We start from the raw sequence: 21,880 nt of genomic DNA, 5'->3' as shown, positions 1-21,880 counted from the left end.
AGCAGGACATACCAAGGACCTTATCTCATTTGCCAAGCTAACCACATATACAGAGTCTTCTTATCCTTGGTTCTGATTGTGAAATTTCTAGCGCTTTGGGTTCAGGTAGGAAATTATTCAGAATTTTGATTTTTTTAGTGTATCTATCCTGATGCTCTTCAGCCTGCATGTCTAAACTAGACATATAGAAAGGTTAGTTGTGGCATTCCAACATTTCTACTTTTTTTTCCCCAAAGAATTTTAAGGAGAAAAGGTATTGTAGCTTATTTTGGGATATAAAGGATGGATCCAGGCAGTCCTTAATTTACATGTGTTTGTTTCTTTACTTGGAGTTCAGAATGGAAGCAGGAGAAGTATAGGGAACATATGTATTCCCTGTTCTGACAATGTTCTTGTCACCTGTACTCTGCAAACAATTATAGCTGTCACTTGGACTTTTATAATTCTATGCAGAGAAAAATTTCAGAAGGGCATATGAGCACACCTTGCACTTCAGATTGTGGCTCAACCTCGTTCCCTGCAGAATGACCTTACTTCACTACCTCTGGATCAGCTCCCCATCTCTATTGTTCTCTTTGGGGATGATAAGATTATCTTATAAAAATAATGCTGTATTTATCTATTGTATGTTTTAATTTATTTTTCCATCAGCAAGGTCATATACTGACTTTTGCACGGGAGGTTAAGGTCTGCCGAGTGTGAAACCGTTGTTAGGGTTATGATTGCCACTAGATATCCTACACAGAAAAGGGACAGCAAAAGGCAGTCTACCAATAACATGGTGTGGCAATTCTAAGTGGCTATTGGTAGGGAGTTGCATATTTCTGTAATGTGCCATTTGACATGGATTTGGGTCCGTCAGATTCCTACTGATTGTGCCCAGGAAAGGGAAGTAAGGAAAAGCAGCAGAACTTCTCACTTAATTTGAGAAATGTCATCTTGTTCTTAATTGCACCGTTTATTATCGTGAGGTGGTGGGTGCATAGCAACTGTGGATGTGATTGGTATCTCTTGCCACTTTGCCAGCCTCTCATACTTTTCATACAGCGGTAGTCTACTATCTGATGCTTTTTTTAAATCTTCTGCTCTTTTTAATTGTTCAGTTGGATGCAAGGGCTGAGTAAAGACTTGTGATCTGTCTAGGATGTGTCTGTACTGCAGTCCTTTGCTAGATGGGGACAAAGCTGTTTTGTCAGTATTGTGAATGGAGATACTGCTTTAGTTTACATGTTGAAAGACCAGTGGAATGAAGAGAGGGGAAGGAAAGATCTAAGTCTCAGTCGTGATTTTGTTTTTAATTCTAAATATGAAGATTTTGATTTGTGCAGAATCGTTGCCATGTATTGGTATGTAGCCTGGCAGAAACTTGTCAGGTAGCAAGGTGTTTTCTGAATGTGGCTCAGCAGGGAGCATGTAGAGCTATTTCTCATCTCTAAACCAAACAGTTCTGGAATAGCTGAGGTACTCTGATAGACCTACACATTTAATAGTGTTCTGTATATCTTCCAGAGTAACTTTTCTAGTACGAGTAAGCATTCATACACAGACAACATTGGTGAGATCCATGTAGTCTTCGTACATCTTTGGACGTCCTTAGGATGAGTCAAGTCGTTCAATCTCTTATCATATGCTAGGTGTATTAATATGAGTTATTTGTAGTTTGTAATGGGAGATTAGGTTCCTAGAAATCAATCTTCATTTTGCCAGTGACTGTTACACCTATCTAGAAATAAATAGACCCATTAGAATGAAATCTCATTTCTATTGAGCAGCCAAGGAACAAGAAAGAATTGGTTCCTGAGTAGGGGCAGGTCTTCTTTTAGAAGATGAGCTTGGTTGAGCTTAGTCTAGTGAAGATTATTTCAGGTGCATTATTTGGGAGGTAGGGATAGAAGGATTAATACTGCTCCTACTGTAATTGAGGGGATGCTGTTCTGTTCCTTTGGATGTTCTGAGGTTGTGCTTAACTTATCGAATAGAATAAATAGAATATTTCAGTTGGAAGGGACCTACAATGATCATGTAGTCCAACTGCCTGACCACTTCAGGGCTGACCAAAAGTTGAAGCATGTTATTAAGGGCATTGTCCAAATGCCTCTTAAACACTGACAGGCTTGGGGCATTGACCACCTCTCTAGGAAGCCTATTCCAGGGTATGACCACCCTCTCGGTAAAGAAATGCTTCCTAATGTCCAGTCTAAACCTCTTTTTGGTTTATCACATCAAAATGAGGCAGTCTTTTGGCTTCTTTTCAGGTTCCTTGACTTGATTTTTTTTTTCCCTCCATAGCAGATGTTAAAGCCCTTTGTTGGTGAATCCCACCATTGCTGTAGCAATAGAGAGGCAAAATAATTTATAAGATCTGTCCATATAAAGCTACAAAATGTAAACCTGTTATCTGTAAATGGGCTATCCTTCTACTTGGAAACATAGTATGTTTAAGGGACTGAGGTTTGCTGCTTAGATGCTAAAGATAACTGAGTCTCCATCAAACTTTATTATTCTGTGTTTAATAACCTTAGCTGAAGGGGATTCTTTTTATCTGACACACCATGGTGACAGTGCTAACATTACACTTTCAGAAATGTTTGTAATAAATGCCACACATCTATGTGCATTGTACAAGAATATGGGGGGAGATACCACAATAAAGAGCAGTGCAGTGAAGAATCCCAGGTGGTTCTACAGTGGCATTTCATCCTGTAAAGGCTCCTTGTATAACCTTGTTTAACTTTCTGTTTCAGGAACAAGAAGATCCTAATAAGCTTGCTACCAGTTGGCCGGATTACTACATTGACCGCATCAATTCCATGGCAGCAGTAAGTTACCTCTCCTGCAAAGCAGGGAAGATTTCCTTCCCTAGAGATGTGTTTCTTTAGGAAGAAGTCTCCAAAGAAGAATGTTAGCCCAAATGCATGACTGATTTAAAATAGGACTTCTGAAAGAAGACAAGTATGTGTATTAAGAAAGAGCCCTGCTCTAGCAGAAGAATAGATGAGAAAGCACCATAAGCATTTCCAGTTTTTATTTCTGCAATACTGAGCACTGAAGGCAATCAAATTAGATTCTGGAATGAAAATTCAAAAGAATATTTGATCAATCAGAAAAGCAACTATTTGAAAACTAGGTAAAGTTGTTTTGTTGTGTGGTTTCAAATTGATTTCTAACTAATCTACAAAATAACACTGGGGTTATTAGTTTAGTAGAAGAATTAAAGAAAAGGTAGTTGTTTATGTAAGATAATATCTACTTATATAAGAGCAGATAAATAGAGAAACATAAGGCTGTAACACCTTAGACATCATATACAAGCCAACAAGATATTTGAGGAAAACTTTTTTTAATTGTCCTTGTTCAATAGCTGTATAATATCTCTCTTCCTCTGAAGCATCCAGTAGAGCTGGTCACTAGCAGAAGCAGAACACCTGCATATAGTGTCCACTGATCTCCTTTGATATAGTAGATCTTATATTTTGAAATTTGATCCTTTTACTGATTTTATAGTCAAAATTTTGCCTCCAGTTATTCATGTGCAATGTCTACTCAGCTTTTTTTGGCAGTTGTGCAGAAGTGATGATAGAATTCTGTTCCTAGCGTCTTAGGTAGCACACCTTGTTTGTTTACTTATGCTTTTATGTTTGATTTCTAAAGGCTTCTCTGCAACTTTTGTATTGTGGATATGAGCTATAAAATAATTTTATAAAAATAATGCCTTAATGGATGCTAAATGTGTCAATACTGATGCATTTCTCATGGTGAAATATGTCTTGCTCAGTAAAAAGAAATCAAGATTTACAAGTTATTACAACTCACTGTAAAAGGATAAACGAAAAGCTGCTTTCTACTGTGAGTCATGAACAAACAAAATGATCACCTTCCTTCATGCCAGATTTTCTTGGGGCAGAGTAATGGAACAGAAAGAATATGGACTTGTTTTGAGAAAAGAGATTGAGCTTTTGTGACTGGCATGACACTGTGCTTTGATTTTCTGACTGAACAGATTTGCTCTACAAGGGCCATTAAGGAAAAAAATAAGTATGAAACCTTGCAATGTCAGTGAGCCAAATACTTCTGGTAGGATTTGATCCAAGGCCTCTTGAATCTACTGAAAGTTTTTCCATTGATTTCAGTGACTTTTGGATTAGTCTTTAAATGATCTTGATGTAAACCTGGAGTGAATATGTACACGCCACTATTGTAAATCTGGAGCAGTTCCATGGAATGAGACTACATTTTGGCCTATGTTTCTAATTTTAAACATGTTTTAAGAGCACCAATAAACACCAGCCCTGGTAATGTTGTTTGCATGCCTCAGCACTGAATGATTGACAACCTTTTATTCGGCTTCAAGCCTTATGATTTACTCTTATACTTGAAGTGTTGAGAAGACACACTGGGGTTAAAACCCCTGCTTCTGATTTAGCACTTAGTTGCTTCATTTTTAGGCAGGTGAAACTTAGTTGACTTGATTTCACAGGAATTGTATCAGCGGAAAACTAGAGTAATACAGCTGAGAACCAGTTCCAACACACTTTAAAAGACATGTTCTATTCATTATTATTTAGGCCTCTGAGATTCTTTACTTCCAAACGGTTATTTTGGGTGCCTTATAATTTCAGTCCTAAATTTAGTGGTGGGGTTTTTTAAATTTTTTTTTTTTTAAACTTCATCCAAGTGGAGTTGGCTCAGAAGTGGTGAAAGAAAAACATGTTTCATGTTGCTTCCTGACACTGTCTACTCTATTTCAGTTTGTGTCTCTTGGGCACTCTCAGGTATTGCAATATTTTAATTAGAAATACTGCAAGAAGTATTAGAGTGGAAATGGTAGCAATAAGCACAGTAGTGTTAGTTTAAAATGCCTTAAGTCCTGTTTTTTAATAAAATTTAATCTTTGCATCACCTGTGAATTAACTGCATAAGAATCTTTCTACAGGCAGCTTTCACATCTTCTTCTATATCCTTTTGTTTAATTATGAAGTTCTTTTTTATATATTAGCTTGGCAAAAAAGTTCTTCCTACCCACTGATAAAATGGAAATGGCACCTTTATCCTGCTGATATCATTAAGAATCTTTCTGTGGATTTCAGCAGGCCAAGGCCTGTGTGCTCAAGGATCATTTTCTCAGAAGACCTGCTGCAGTGTTACCCATCGTATCTGCCCCACATAAATTATGCTTGAGAGCAATGTGGTGATTCCTGACATGTTTGACATTCCCTACTTGTAACCTTAGACCACTATGTTAGGAAGCACTTTAGGTCACAGATTCCTGATCCAGTTCAAAAAGCCATGCATTTTAGGTCCAGTTCTGTTCCCACAATTGTTTCAGTTGCTGTGACTTTTTAGATTTTAATAGTTTTTAAACCCAATTCTTACAAGAGTGTATGACAGTAAAACTGGATCTCTTCACTAGTCTGTAGTGTGCAATTCCTGTGGAGGGACTGTCCCATCCTTCAGGTAGCCTGACTGAAAGGAAGGGGTCAAGTAGATCATTGGTAGATTGTCTTCTAGACCAGTCCTTAAGAGAAAGGGACAGCTGCTAATGATGTCTAATTCAGAAAAAGGAGCCTCCAAATTTGCCCAGTCCTCTAATGTCTACATGCTATAAGTAATACTGGTGATTGTGGACAGGTTGCACACCCACAACTAGAGACCATTTCCATTATCAAGGTCATTGTCATCTTCTGCTGATTCATCAACACACAAAACTTCTTTTCTTGAAAATGGAGCAGCTGCCCTGTTAATATCACATGTAGAGAAACCTCCATGTGCTCCTCCTGCCCTCCTCACCCCATGATACTGTCTGCTTGGCAGCACAAATAAGCACAGCCCTCACTTTACTGGGGAGGAAAACTTCTGACAGCACTGTATTGCTTTTATGAGCTTGGCTGTGTATGCATTTCCACAGAGAGACTTTCAGGTGAACAGTAGTTGCAGATCCAGCTTTTCTGGAGAGATGGCTAGGTCGAGAGTATGAGGCAGAGGTCAAGATTAATAAATACAGCTGTAACCAGGCTGCTTTTCCTTGACTCAGAAAGCATTTGTTCAGGGCAGAGTAGCTTCACAGCATGTTAAAAATATGTATCTTTCAGCAGAATTTAGCAGGTGGATGATGACTCCTCCATCTGGATTAGGTGACATTTACGTCACTTTAAACTATTTGCTTAAAAGTTCAGGTTTTTTAAATTACATCTATTCATAGTTTATGATTCATAGTTTATTCTCCTAGTTCAGCCTTAATGTAGTTAGAGATGTGGTGCACCTTGAATTTCAACTGACTTGTTTTCTTTGAAGAAATGTTTTAATGTAGTATTGTCCAGCTATGTCATAGGAGGCATGCAATACAACATTTTTTTATCAAATTTTGATTTTAATTTTACTTGTATTTGTTTATGAACTGGAAGTGATTTCTATAATGATAACACTTTGTTAGTTATGATTTTAGACAAGATCTAAAGAAAGAGCTTGGACTATAATGAGAAATCAGAACATCCAAGTTGCTTTTTCACTATTTATTCTATTTGCTTCTTTCTTTTTTCATTTCATTTGTATGAGACTGTTAAGTAAAACTAGGTCCATCATACAGTGTATTGCTGATGCTAGTTTATGTCCTTTTTTTTCTTTTTTTTTTCCCCTCTCTCTTTCTCACATATACTGTCATTGTGGTCCTGTATTTTCCTTCCCAGCAGTTTAGGGGAATGATTAGCCATTAGGATAAGGTGTGGGAATTAATCTGTGCTTTTAATAAAACTAAAATATTCCATTTTAAATGGAGCCAAATTTTTGAAAGTAATTTCTTGGGCTACCTGAAGTTTTACACATAAAATTCCATGTGAATGACTGTTTTCACAAACCCGTGAATTTTTTTGAATTGGCAAATCAGGTAACTAGATGCTATACTTTCCTCGGTGATGCACTTAATCTGGAAAACTTCAAATATGCAAAATGTGCTTGTAAAAAAGAGCCTTATGTATACCACTTTCTAGGGACCAGATAAGGACCTGGCACTATTTTACTTCTTCTTCCTAGTATGTTTGGTTGACTGATAGTAACTAGCTGCATCCTGAGCACAGCAGACATTAGTCCTCGAGTGCAGTTTGTAGTTCAGGAAAGCAATTCATCAGTCAGGCACATTAATGAAATCCAGCCGCAAATAATGACAGTTCCCTCCCCTCTGTCTCCCAGGGACAGTTATGTTTTCTATAACTCTTGCCGAGAAAGCTATTTCATAATGCAAACGCGTGACCAGTCTGTCTTTAGAGAGGGCATGAGGATTTGAGTTCCTGGCCATGCACAGGAGTGAGAAATGAAGGGCTCTTGGCTGCCTGCAGCTTTAGAAAAGGGGTTTTCTATAATCACCCTCTGTTGTAAAGGCAGGATTATTTGTATTTGTTTCATTTGGAAATGGGCCTTTTTCACTCTGAACGGAATACTGTTGAGCACCTTCCTACCATCCATTTGCTTTCCCCCCACAATGGCTCAGAGGAGAAATTAAGCTGTTGGAGGAAAGGGAGCCTTTCAAAGGAGCATTTATGGGCCAAAGGAAAGATGACCAGATGGGCTGTTACCCAAGAAAATACAAATCAAGCCCCAAATCACACCCCAGGACTCTGCCATTGAGATTCCATAATGCCTGTTCAGGATTTCTGTTTATTTTTCGAAGAGAGGGATCATATATGGCTTGGCTTAAGCATTTCAATTTATGTTTCTGGCTGTCGGGGGATGCTGGCAAAAGATAAAACATCATCAGCTCATTTTCCATCAGTAGCGCTCTGTCATTCCATTAGGGCAGGAAATAGCTTGCTCTGTTCCTGAGTGAATTTGACTTCAGCGTGGATCAGAGAGAGGACCCCTAGAGTGAAACACATCTCCCTATGCCAGCTGTTCAGCATAAGACAGCAACGGCATGTAGCCAAATGACCACCCTCAGGATCCGACGTGTGTTGGCACCACATGGTTTGCAAAAGCAAGCAACATGGGAGCACTTCCAAGGGAAGTGAGGTGTTGGGGGGTGGGGGGGAGGGTTAAAGGAAGTTCCGGTGAGAGGAAGGTTTTCCTTGGTGCTTGCTGAACGGTAAAATAAAGACTTAAATATTTTGCTGTAATGGGCCATAATTGTAGCTACTCAGATTCCACCACAGAGAGGTATAATATCAGATCCCTGATAGATGATACTAGTTTAATTGGGTTATTCATTTGAGAAGGGATTCAGAGCTGCTTTCCAGATACCACTGAGTGATATCCCCAAGAAGTCCTGCCAATAAGGGAGTCATTTATCCTCTCTGTATTACAATTAAAGCGACTAAGAAGACATAGCTATAGGCTAAGGATTTTCAGCATTGAGTCTTGACTTTTTAAAAAGTCACACAGTGAAGCTGTGAGCCTGAATGGTATATGTGATGGGCACTGAAGAGTCTTGCTTCACATCACAAGGTTGCAGTGGTGCTGAGTGTAGATCTGGAACCCTGATCTCCTCATATACCACTTTTTTTAATGGCATTGTCTGACTTCAAGAACCTTATTTTTTGCATGTATTCCACTCATCGTCTCTCACCATAATTTACAGTGACCCACAGCATCTTCAGTTCTAGTTGACTGCAAGCTCTAGTTACCTCAAGCTGCATACTGGGGGAAAATCTAGTCTCCGTGTGCTTCAGTTTACTTGTTAAAAGACAGAGTCAGGGATTTTATGATGCTCCAGCTTTTTGCAGTAAATGTTCCTAATAAGCAAAGGCACAGTGTATAGGGAAAATCAGTATCTTAAAACAGGTGATATACTTGGCGTGGGGAAGAAAAGTCAAACTTGTATGTACACAAACTGTAATTCAGGGGACTTGCAGGCTGTTTAGTCACTTGAAGAAAAAGCTTTTATGCTTTGAAACCTGACACACAAGTCTGGGTTTTTTTCTTCTTTTTTTTCCCCCTAAATCCCTCCAGCCATGTCAGTCTAATAAAAGATATTACCTCTCCCGACAAACTTTGCCTCACATATCCATAGATCACCACAGCAGATCACTGTTCCAAATTAAGTACAGTTTTCTGAGGGCATACTGGCAAGTATGATTTTTGGGGGGTAATCTGAGAACCGTAGTTTAGCCAATGTGGCAAAGCAGTATGCTGCTGCCAGTCCACATGAGCAGCCTCATCTGGATTCAGTTTTGTAGCTGAGGCGCTGCTTTCCTGGTGAGAGGTCAGCAGGCACCTCTGCATGGGTTGATGGGATAGCTGTTTTTCATAATTCCCGTCCTGTCTCTTAGCTTCCAGGCAGCCTGAGCTTTCCTGATTGTCATCTTCTTTTCTGAACAGATGCAGACTCTGTATGCTTTCGATGAAGAAGAAACAGAAATGAAAAATAAAATAGTTGAAGACTTGAAGACAGCTCTGCGGACTCAGCCCATGAGGTAATGTTGTTCATCTTTCATCACAATTCACTGCCTCCCTATGGTCAGATGTGACACGGGAAAGAGTGGCAAGGACAGAAACCTCATTGTCTTACCTCACACAAGCCTCTCTGATATTTCAGACAATCCACAGAGCGCCCTGCAGTCCCTGGTCTGAACCTGCCTAGTTGGGAGGGCACACTAATGCTGAAGCATGTAGCTTCAGGAAAATAAAAGACAAAGTCTGCTGTGAAAAACCTGTGGCAGATATGTGCAAACACAGGTAATGACAATGAAGATCAGATTTTAGACTTCATAGCCCCCTGAACGTCTCATGTAATTTGATTCACATTACGTTAGTCGAAATCTCAGCCTCTACTCTGAACTTTGAATTCAAGCTTCCCCTTATCTTTAGTAATGTGAACTGTTTGGTACAAAGCAGCTAATCCATCTGACATCACCTGATTTGGCATTCTTCCTGTTCTGTGTGTAACTGTGGTGTAGAGAAATGTTAAGAGACTTTATTGTGTACTGTGTCTTTGAAGGTATGGTCATCTTTGTTTTTCTGGGAACAAAGCTCTGAATAATAGCAAACTAACTAGCATAGAAACCTTTTCCATTTAACACTTAGAAAAGCATTGTGCAGAAGCAATAACTATAGTTGATATGATCTCAGGAAACACTCGGTCAAAAAGTTTCTGAGTGTCTTTGTATTGGGCCCAAAATAGGCCAAATGTGTTTGCATCCACACTATGCTGAAGTCATAGTTTCAGAGAGCTTCAGTAATGCCTAAGGGAACAGGGTTTTTTGGGGGAGGGGAACCTAACCAAACCAAACAAATTAATTACTTAAATAAATAAAGACAACCCAAAAAATTATCTCAAAGAATTTGCATTGCAGTTACGTTGACTTGAAGTGAAGATATTTCTGGGACTTCTTGCAGAGCTAAGTGCTGCTTGTGCTTCTCCCCTTCATGATGTTTAAAAAGTTGACTGCATGCAGCTTCTCATATCACGGCAAGTGTGAGGTAGAACACACCAGCTTAAACCTGAGGTTTTTACCTCCTGTTGTGACGGGCTGTAAGAGAGCACAAAGCCAGATTCTGATGCTCCTCTGAGGCATAAAGATTCATCAGGCTTTGGTAACTTTAGCATGTGGGTAGGGTGAGTGCTTTTAACGCTGAAGTGGAAAAACAGTGGCCTATATTGAGACCTAGCCCAAGGGGATAAGTGACTGACTGATCCTGTCTATGACTGTCCTAAAGCAGAGAACACAGTAAAATGCAGCTGGACTTTATGTTAAAATGGAAGCTAAGACAACTGCCAAACTCCCAGCTCTTACAAGGACTTTAAACCGAAGTCCTGTGCTGTTGAGACTTGATGTAGCAACTCTGTTACATTAATGTGAAGCTAGTTTGATGCTTACTCTGTGAAAGTGATAGCTTTCATTGAGTATAGCCACAGCAGCAAGGCCTCTCTGCTATGTCCAGCTGAAACACTTTGGTAGCCACCATTGGTTGTTCTGCTCTGTCATTTTGAATAGGACAGCCCGGCCTCCTTGTTGAGAGCAAGGCAATAGAGAAGAAAGAGAAATGTCTTTTGCTCAAAGCCTTGCAAGGTTTTCCTTCTCAGACCTATATTGCTTCTGCTGGATCCCCTTGACAACAGCCTGTTGCTTCATCTGTTTATAATAACCCTAACAAGCTTCAGTACAAGCATCTATGAGCTGCCCTATAAAGTGTTCTCTTCTAAATCGCTGGCGATGGTTATGGGGCTTTTTTTTTTTAAATAGTTAAGCTAAGCCAAATTTTGAGTTAAGTCCTATGTCTCAACTAATTTCCAGCGACTCAATTCGTTAGCTGCCAAATGGGCTGCATGCCAATGCCTGATCAACAAGCCAATTTCTTCTTGATGGAAAGGTTGCAGTAGAGAGGCCCTCAGCTCCATCAAATCCCTCTCATAAGCAGTACGATACCCAACCTTCAAAATACTAGTCTTTCTAGTTGAATTTGGACATCAAATCGTATTTTGCTTGCCACTTCTGTTCTTCAGGCCTCTGAAGAAAATAGAGACCTAAATTCATACAGGATGAACTGTCTGGTATCCATTTGTGATGGTAGGGTACACAGGGGCTCTGACAGCTTACCAGTAGGCTCCTCTGCTTGAATTCTCTGATCTAGAGGAATCAAAAGAAGAAAAATGCATGTGTTTGACTCTGTGTTTTATTTTACTGTAGAACTGTGTCTCTTCTAGTAGAAAATGCAGAGTAATGGTACTAATCTGTGCCTCTATTCCAACCCATCAGTTCTAACAGCAACAAAAACTGAAGCAGACCTACCCAAACTCAAGTTCCTCTCCTCTTTGGAGAAAAGGTGATAGAAGCATCCCTGGGCAGCTAGTTGGCCCCATTTGAGCAAGTGATTTTTGTGCTGATATTTAGAAGCTGCACTGAAATAGTAAAGCCAGGTTATGTCCCAGCACGCAGGAACAACCCCAGCCTTAGAGAACAAAAAAGCCACATCTGCATCTTGTAAGGAAACACATTTTCTTTTAGGTTTGTAAGAACTTACGACTATAAACAAGTGTGATGACAAACTGTTGGACAGAAGCAGTGAGATAAGAGCTTTTCTTTTGGTATTTTAGTGCCCAAAAATGGAGGTTCAGAAGTGCAGCAAAAGTATCACTTTTTGGAACCCCAGGAAAATACTTCCTTTAGTCTGAATCATCACTAACTCCCTTTGCTGTCTGCTTTTCTCCTTTTGTTTAATTCAGATATACCTCCTGTTATTTCTGTTTGATTTAGCCATGTTTCATTCAAATACATACTGGAGATGATCATTTATACATCCAGCAAGCAAAATCCACGATGCTGAATTTTTCAGCCATTCAGTAGTTGTCTGGATTATGCTTGCCCCCTGATTCAAAAACTGATGCTGCAGGGAAGTGTAGCCTTGGCTTTTAACAGGGTGGGAACATCCTGCTCTCTGCACACCCACAGCATATGATCTATCTGTCTTTCCTGAGCTGGATCAAGTCTCCCAGGGAGGCTGTCTCCCCCTACACTTGGAATCCATCAGTGCGTCATTACCTCTTAGGCCGCCGCATCTGTATTTGGATGAAAGGTTTGTTATTAGAGCTAGCTAACTCATTCTGATCAGCACTCTCTAAAACTTGAAAGGCTAAGAGGCGCCCTGCCTTTTAAAGTGTGCTAAACTGGTCAAGTGAGAGTCTGAGGTGAGGTTAGGCTTTAATTTGCTTGTTTAGCACCTATTAAAACACACCCTGCTTTATTTACACTTGAGTTTTTGAATGTGTTAGCCAGAACGCGTTGGCAAATATGCTTAACTTTACACCTTCCAGTCTAGAACAAGACCTTACTTTGCAGCATACAGGATGTATAGAATGGCAGTTAGTTACACATGTGTATATTGTGAGGAAGAAGGTACTTTATTTGTATGAGTTGGGTTTGCTTTTGCATGTACACTCACACACATACATGCACATCCCTGTTTACAGACATACAGATGCACAAACACCAAACAGTGTGAGGATTATGGCTCTCACCCTGTCAGCTAAATCCCACTTGTTTTTCTCTTCTGTACAGATGTCCCCACACCGAGAAAATCCTCATATTGAGAGTGTCTGTTGGCCCAGAAACTGCTATTGCCGTTTCTTTATGTCCCTCTTGCGTGATTTCTGGCTTTTCTGGAGAATAGGGAATTAAGTGTTTTGGAAAAGGAAGGTGAAAATCATCATTTGATTCTTGCTTCTTATGTCAGCTGAAATGGGAAGGTACTTGGTTTTGCTTCCTATTGAGTAATGCAGCTTACTGTGTTCTCTCTGGACTAGGAAGAGTACAGGAAAATCCCAACATTGTTTTAAATTGTGTCATTAATCAAGGTCTGTGACACACACCACTTTCCTGCACATGCCTCCTTTTTGGAATGACCTCATCCAAACAGTTCTAGAAAAATTGCTCTGCCAGTGAATTTAGTAAGGGATTGTACTTAATTGGGACAATGTGACTTTTGTGCATTTACCATTTTTTTTTTTCACATGGTCATCAGAGCAGGCTAAAATACACGATGGTTGTAGTGCCTTGGATGTCTTGTCATAAGACCAGGTGTTCCATCTGAAAGTATGTTTAAGGGACCCTTTGTTCAGCTGCTTCTTCAGGATGTTTTCTTTTGTCAGTAGAGCTCTGTATCTTCAGAAAGGTATCCATCTTAAGTCTTCCCTCAGCCCTGGAACTGAAAAGAACAGCAAAACATCTGCTTTTTTTTGCCTTTTTTTTTTCTCCCCTAAAAGATGGAGGGGATAGCTAAGGTACAGGATGGTTTCATAGAACTGAACTTTGGAGGTGAGGAGGAGGAGAATTTAAACTAGTCCCTCCATAGTAGAGGCAAAGACCAACTCTGCTCTTTAGGCCCAGGGTTAGAGAAATGCTCAGAAGTCATTGGCATCACATTGTTTGGTAACACATTGAGTTTGTGCTTATTTTGGTTCCAAATACATCCTCAGCAGCAACTCTTTTAGCCATGAATGCACTTATTTCAGTCATCTTTGGCATGCTAGCAGCTAAATGCATTACAGAAACTGAACTAAGTTTAATCTTTCTATAATCAGTTTAAATTACAAACTGCTTTGAGTGACTTACCAAATTCCTGGTGCACAATGCTGATCCCACTCTCTGGCCTGGAGGCAGAGGGGCTTTTGCTCCTATGATTTGTTAGGGTAGACAAGATGATGCATCCAAAGAATGTGCAATCAGACCTGCGTGAAACTCGGCAGATTGTCTTAGCAGGGTTCAACTAAACCTTGTTTTCATTTTTGGTGCACACGTGTTCCTGTGTGTGCTTGCCCTTACTCTGGTATTCACTTTGAAATTCAATTTTGAACAAAGCCCAAACCTCAGACCGAAACTTTGTTGAAAGCACCAGGCTTTGCCATGTTTCTTTTCAAACTTCTGGCCCAAATAAGCTGAAAGTTGGCAAATCTATCAGCATGGTGAGCATAACTTTCAGGTAGGCCCTGAAAATTCCTGTGTGGTGTGGGGTGTAACCACCAGAAGACCATACATATGTCAAGTCCATATTATCCAGGAGATATATAAGTATGGCTTAGGTTTGTCCGGCTGGTGCAGACACATGAACAGAGACCAGTCTTTCAGTATGGTGCTTCCATTACTGATGCATATTAGGAACAGCATCTCACTTAAGGACAGAAAAGAGAAAGACAGCACATTAGGAAGTATCCAACAGGGAGGAAGAGGGGCTGGGTAAAAGCACAGTAACACAGACTTTTGGTATTTTTGTTACAGAGGTGGCAATTGTTAACAACCTCTTCATTTGTTTGAGGTGTCTTTCTACATTATGCTGTTTAAAGCGTGGTCATGGACATATTATTGTTGGTGTACATTTTGGTAGACTGAAAATTCAAATGTAATTCACATGGTTTTGCATTCAGACATTCTAAAAAAGTGCACCTACCTGAACGACCTGTTAGAGGAGGCAGGAAGTAAACAAAGTGATCTAGAGAAATTATTTGCAGCCCTTTTCATATCTTTGAATCCCCATTTTTAAGCCTGGGAACTCTAAATGAAACATTGCTAGAATGATTAGTTTGAACTGACTTATATAATTCCATCCTTTTCTATTGATTTGTCTAGGAGGCTGTCTGCATGGCCTAATTTGACCCATCTGGATTTTTTAACCATGGTTTTCAACAAAACCTTAAACTTTTCCAAGAACTTTCTCCTAGATTGTTTTCATCCTCAGTTTCCATAATCTTAACCTGAAGAAAGGCAGATTTTATGGTAGAATACAGTAGAAACAGAACTCTAGTGATGTCAATAGTCAAAATAAACCTGTCCTACTATAGGTTCAATCTTTGATGTGTCATTTGGTAACTGATTAATTCTGTATTTCCTCTATTTATGATGTTTTTACTGTACATTTTGCTACTGCAGGTTGACAGTGGACCTGTTCCATCCTTAATATACCTCCTCAAACTAAAAACAAACAATCAAACCAAAAAAAATCAGACAAGGCCATTCTAGGAGCTTTGCCTTTTACTGAAGAACATGTCCCTTTTAAATATAATATGTTCCTATACGTATATCATGGGATCAGAGTGTGAAGTTAGTACAGCTGACAGACATGGTGGTAATGAGTTTGCCTCTGTCAGTGTACCCAGCTCCTGGAGGTGGAAGCCTATAAGTAGTATTGGCTAAAAGTTTGACCTAAGTCTAAAAATGGTCAAGATAATCTGAACTCATAATTAAAAGTGTGGTGATGAATCTGTATGAAAATGTATCATGTGTGTATTAGCATGTATGAAAGATGTAGCAATTTGAAAGAATCCGTTCAGCCTTGAAAGTGTGGCAGCTCTTGGGGTGGACCACAGTAGATGTTTGGTGATAACAGCAACAAACACAGTGACTGAACAGTAGGGTCATAAGGTGACAGAATATAATTACCTTGAAACTATGTGGCACACCATTATTAGCTAGTCTGTTTTCTCTCTTTTTTTGTTTTGTTTGTTTTGGTTTGGTTTTAAATACCTGGGAATTATTCTGTGAACTTTAGGCTAAAAACTAGCCAGCTTTTACAGATGCAGAGTTGAATAATATGGTATCTTTTGAATAAATTGCCTTTGGTCTGCTTTCCTTATTTTTCCTACCTGTTTTTTTTTCAGGTTTGTGACCAGGTTTATTGAGCTGGATGGCCTGAGCTGTTTGCTGAACTTCCTGAAGAGCATGGACTATGAGACCTCAGAGAGCCGTATACACACATCCGTTATAGGGTGTATCAAGGCACTGATGAACAACTCCCAAGGACGGGCTCACGTCCTGGCTCATCCAGAGAGTATCAACATCATCTCCCAGAGCTTACGGACTGAGAACATTAAGACCAAGATTGCTGTGCTGGAGATCCTAGGGGCTGTCTGCTTGGTACCAGATGGTCACAAGAAAGTCTTGCAAGCCATGCTTCACTACCAAGTCTATGCTGCAGAAAGGACAAGATTCCAGGTACAAGGAGGATACCTTGCCAGAAATACCCAGTATGACAAATCTCTGCAGGGAGTGATTTTTACAGTGCATGAATTGCAAACTTGCTAGGTAGTAAAAACACGATATTTCTCATTTTGTTTTAGGAAGGGCACTTCCTCAAATAGATTATCAGCATATATATATATTTTTAAGACCTGATTGCTTGTCATTAATGCTAACTTAAAATCCCGTATATTTTACCTGAAAATGGGTGTTTGCGATGTTAAATGAAAGCTGCTAGTCTGTTCGTACTCTAACCTGATGGCATTTCTGGGGTGGTAATGATTTGTTCTGCCCTCGAAGCTGAAGCCACAGAATGGCAGGACCCTCTGTCCTGATTTTAAAGCCCTTAACTTAGGAATAAAAGAGTTGTGGATTAAATAATGGAGACAATGGATTAAATAAAGTACAGTGGAGGCACTTCAATTGCCACTTAGCAATCAACTTATGAATCATCACCACTTAGCAATTGTTGGCTCAGATAACTCCCATTCAGAACACAGAAGGGAAACTCAATCTCAGAGACCCTGAGGTAGGTCAGTAGATCATTGACAGGCTTTTATTGTGGATACTGGTGGCTGGTATTATAACGTTCCTCTTCCAACTCAGTGCCTTTACAAAAAGACGTAACAGAATCTGTTGCTGTGTATGAAGCTGTAGCTCCTAAACTTCAGGGTAACCTCACCCATTTACTGTTCTTTCTTAGGTGAAATGATAAGGGTGGTGTTGGGCCAACAGGTCCTGGATCCTGGTTTCTGTCAGCTGTTATCTCCTGCCTCCTCAGCTAATGCATCAGCGGATTTTGGGCTACAATGAGCTTACGACTGTAAAAGTAAATGCGGAAACAGTCTGTGCTTGTGAACAGTAGCTGCCAATGTTTGTTGTTAGAACTGAATGCACTATGGGATTCACTGACTGTGACTCAGACCTGAGACTGGGATGCAGGAGATCTTGGCTTGGTACTCAAGTATATGTGACATTGACAGGTCCACCCCTCTGTGTACACTGTCCCATTTGCATTGCTTGTCTATTCAAACTTCGTGCATGTCTTCAATATACAGGTATGAGATGTCTGATGTATGACTCCAGAATGGGAGGGCCTTTAGATCTCATTTTAAAGGTCCTGAGGCTATTTCAATAGAGAAAATAGTAATTACAGTAAAAGTTGGAAGGTGAAAAGATTACAGCTGCAGTCATAAGAATATGTCACCATTCTTTAGTACAGGAGTAGGATAGGAATGACCGATGCAGAAGCAGAAAAGTAAGCCATGTACAGAAAAGTAAGCAGGTTAATGTGGACTGCCTATGGAAGAGAGAAGGAAAAACTTTAAAACCAGCTTATTCTCTAGTAATTAGCTGAAATAAAGAATCCTTCCTGAATTAATTTAACATTCTTGTATACCTGGGAGACAGGTGGGGATAAGCTTAGATGCTCAGCAAAAAGCAGTGGTAACTCATGGCCCTGACAACACTTGTGGTCTTGTGTTAACTTATCCTTACTTAACCAAGTGACTCTGCTTAATAAGCCCATATGGGAGATAGATGCTGAGTTTACTCAATGCCTCTTATTTGGGTCCTCTCTCTCCCTCTTTTTATATTGGTTTAAAATTTACTGAATAACTGAGACAAGTCATTGCTGGGCAAAGTGTGGTAGCACAGGTCTTGTACAGCTGAGCTTTTGAGGAATCTGATGTAATCATTTGCAGATGCTTACCAACTCTCACATTCATGAAAGAGTACTTTGCGTAAATGCTTGCTTTTGTCAAAATGCTTTTCCATTGGGGAAAAAATGAAAGATAAATGGATACTCTCTCTTTTTTCTTTCTTAAAACAAAAAAACCTCACCTCTACACTCAGCAATAGCTTGAGTTTAATTTTGAGGAGGTAAGGGTTCATCCAAAGACATTCTTCATCCATCTTCAGTCATTTTCTTCTAACAGAGAGACTGGGGATTTTTTAAATGCTGATGAAACAAATGTGGTCATGGTCTTCCTTATGTTTTAGTGGAAGATTCTCTGATACTCTAGGACTTGTCAGTTAAGAAAGCGTTGTATCTCCTTGCCTCTTGCCCTCCCACACCTGTGTCTCAGAACGGTCTTGCAGCTCATTATCAAGAGAAGCATCCACTGTAACTTGATAATGGGAGGCCATTTTAAGAAAAGGATGAACTGACAACACTTATCCTATACCTTTACTGTAAACTTCAAAGATGTGGTGTACAATGAAAGCCAGTGAAAGCCTTTTTTTCTTTATCCTAGTCCTGAGTGTAATCTTTGTAACCCAGACTTTGCAAGTATCTGAAGAGATCCTTTACCTTTCAAAGTGAACTCTTTTGGGGATGTGTTTCATGTAGCTTGAGCAACTAGCAGCATCACTCAGTGTATTGAAGTGTCTGAACAGTTTAGAGCTTGCAGCTTTAGGTTGACTTTGACTGTCCACACCTATTCACTGTTCTGTTGAAAATGATCGCCCACAGCTAGGGATATGGCAGAACCAAGAAATGAGAATTCTTTCTGTGAAAAGTGATAAAAAATGAACTAAACTGTAGGAACAGGAGAAACATACTTTGAATGTGCAGAGTAGGAATTTATTCCTTTGGCTCTACGGTTCATTATTGCAGACTGATTCTAATGGGGGCAAAAAAGGACAGCGGGGAACTGCAAAGGCACTGCTCAGACTTTCTCTAGATCTAGCTCCCTAAGACAATGGCCAAATTAGAGACACAATACCTAAGAGGAGAATAATTTCAGATTCTCAGTTTTGGAAATCACATTCAGTTCTTGTGAAGTAAAAAGTGTAGGGCTTTCTGGAAACTGTACTGAGCCCACTTTTATTGGAAAGGCCAATAAATAACTTACAGGTAACACTGACCTCTGACAACATCACTGCAATTGTTGCTTTTCCTTCAGTTGCCTTCCTGACAGCAGTGGCTGATAATATTCTTCATCCCTTTCAGCCACCTCACTGTCAATTTATCCCTCCTCATCTATGAAAGCTGGCATTTTATATACTATGTGTTTGGATTTATTTTCCCCTCTTGCAGATTGCAGTAAATCTAAGTGTCCCACTCTCCCCATATCATCTGTGGTGACCAGCACTATGTACTTTGAGGAATCAGAAAGTAAATGTAAGAAACACTGTTCCAGATCTACTTTTCCCCACACAAATTGTTTTCTTGTTTTTGCCTTCTTGCAGAGGAATATCGTGGTGATGAATAAAAATTTGGAGTGCATGGGTCTGCTTCCACTCTTCTTTGTAAGAAGGAGGGAGAGAGGTTCAGAATTATTTACTGGCAACCATCTAAAACTTGAGCTCATGCATAACTTGCTGCTGACAACTTTAGACTGGAACACTGATTATTTCCAATTTGCACGTGCTCAAGTGTGGTGGAGTGATGCAGAGATCATGTATTTAACACGGTAACATAAAATATGGCATGTTTCGTTGAATGTCAGAAGTTGATTATTGCTGGTCAGTGTTCTAAGCACAACTCTTGCTACCTGGCACACCTTGCCAAAAATAGTCAGAGGACCCAGCAACTGGTGAATTAGTAGAGAAGGAAAGCTGCGACTTAAGATACGGTTCTTACTAAACTTGCATTGGCTCTGTCCTGCTGTAACTCCTCCTATTTGAACAGGAAACTTACAGTTTTATACCAGTGTATCTAAAGTCAAAATCCAAATTACAGTGAGATTCCTGAGTGATATAAACACTTGTAATCTGAATTAATTTAACTAAATTGCACCAGATCATACCAACTGAAGACCACTAATCAAACTGTGCTGAAATATTTTGGAAAGGATGTCTTTGCTTTTTGATGTGTTCTTTTTTTTTTTTTAGTTGAAGTTAATGGAAAATATAGATAGAACTTTCATGAATATGAAGGACTACCTCCTTAACTTAACAAAATTTCATATTTTGCTCTGAGTGGAAACTCTGATGTGAAATACTGCTTCTTTCTAAATTGCCAGCATTTCATCTACTGACTGCAATTATCAATCTAATCCTTAAGTTCAGAGAGGAGTCACTTTAAAGCTATAGGAGATTCTTCAGAACATACTCTTCTTTGTTGAGGCTTCAGTCTTCACTCGAATGCCTTTTAGTACTACAACTTCACCCTGTATCTCTGCTGTTCAGTGTGTTCATGGGTCTATCAGGATCATCTTTGTCTTGGCACTTGCAACAAGATTCTATACTTTAAGTTTGTGTCTGAATTTATATTGTGGCTATTCCTGCTTTCTCACATTTGCTGCAGCTTCTTGCCTGAGCTGATCCCTTTGCCTGCTTTAATTTTTGACCCTTCTTTCAAGCTGCCCTTCTGCCTGGAATAACTCTCCCTTTAATGTCCAACAGGCAGTCTGCAGTTCCTCTTTTAAGATACTCCTTGAAAACTGTCCTCTTCAGAGTAGTATTCTATCTTTACTCAAATACCACAATAATTTAAAAGCATGCCTTCAATCTCCTTCCTGAGGCAATCTGGAAAAGCTCTGTCTTTTCCTCATCCAATTTTTGTTTGAAATATGCTTCTTTGCCTACAAATTCTACTCTGCCTCTTAAAGAAGAGAGATGAAAGAAAACATTGGAAAGCCAGACAATAAACCCTCAAAGCAGAAATGTGGAATTAGGAAGATGAGCCCTTGGTGTCCTTGCTGGGATTCTTTTCCATCTGATGTATTCAAAATTGGTACTAGTGTAATTCTGTCACTGGCTCACTGTGTGACCATGAAAACATTGCTTAATCTTGAATTTCTTTGGTGCTTTTCTTGTGAAGATGGAGGTTTCTAAAATGCTATGAAAACTGAGAAAGAAGAGTCTCTGATTTCAGTGTCATTCATGTCTGCATTATCCTATTTATGACTGGTTTCCTTTGTGAAAGGGGCACAATCTTACTCTTCCCTAAGTTGTTGCCTTTCTGATTATTGCTATGCTTGCTGCTTCCCCTCGTTTCTCCTGTGGACTGAATGCATTGTGTTATGACATTGTAACACGCTGTACTTTTTAACATGCCATATTTTGAGTCAAACTAATGTTGCAAAGTCATAATGCTGTACTGGCCCAAAAAAGTGTATCAGGATGTTTCAGTGCCCTTCCAGCCTAGTTTGCTATCTGAAATATCCACCCAGCTGAGGACCCCTGTGGGGAGAAAGAATTTTCCTTTTAGTCTTGAGAGAACCTAGGTGTTAGATACTGTCTGAAAGGAGCTGATTTCACTTGCCGATGAAAGTATTAACTGGGCTGCTTTGGGCAGAACACTCTTGTTTTCCTCCTTAATGCTGCTAGAAATTTTGAAGCTTGAGGTGAAGGGATAAAGGAAGCTTGATATTGTCAGTTGAAAAGGTGGAGATTAGGAGCATGCCTTCCAGAGCCCCCTTGCCTGGTTTGTGTTAAACACTGACCATAATCTGTAGGAAGAAATCTGATCAATTTGGAATTGTAGTAGAGGAGCTAACAAG

General features: G+C 39.7%; 1 protein-coding gene across 1 annotated transcript in view; it reads left to right on the top strand.

Moving 5' to 3' along the window:
- Positions 1 to 21,880, top strand: part of DAAM2 (dishevelled associated activator of morphogenesis 2) — a 147,943-nt gene that overhangs the window by 67,190 nt on the left and 58,873 nt on the right. Inside the window, exons 4-6 of the mRNA XM_050894758.1 lie at positions 2,745 to 2,819; positions 9,304 to 9,398; positions 16,073 to 16,406. Coding sequence (XP_050750715.1) covers positions 2,745 to 2,819; positions 9,304 to 9,398; positions 16,073 to 16,406 — 504 coding nt within the window. The remainder of the gene's footprint in view (positions 1 to 2,744; positions 2,820 to 9,303; positions 9,399 to 16,072; positions 16,407 to 21,880) is intronic.

Source organism: Gymnogyps californianus, chromosome 3 (genome assembly GCF_018139145.2).
Source record: "Gymnogyps californianus isolate 813 chromosome 3, ASM1813914v2, whole genome shotgun sequence".
NCBI classification, from domain to species: Eukaryota; Metazoa; Chordata; class Aves; order Accipitriformes; family Cathartidae; genus Gymnogyps; species Gymnogyps californianus.
Note: the sequence above shows the minus strand (reverse complement) of the source record. Positions and strands in the feature narration are given on the sequence as shown.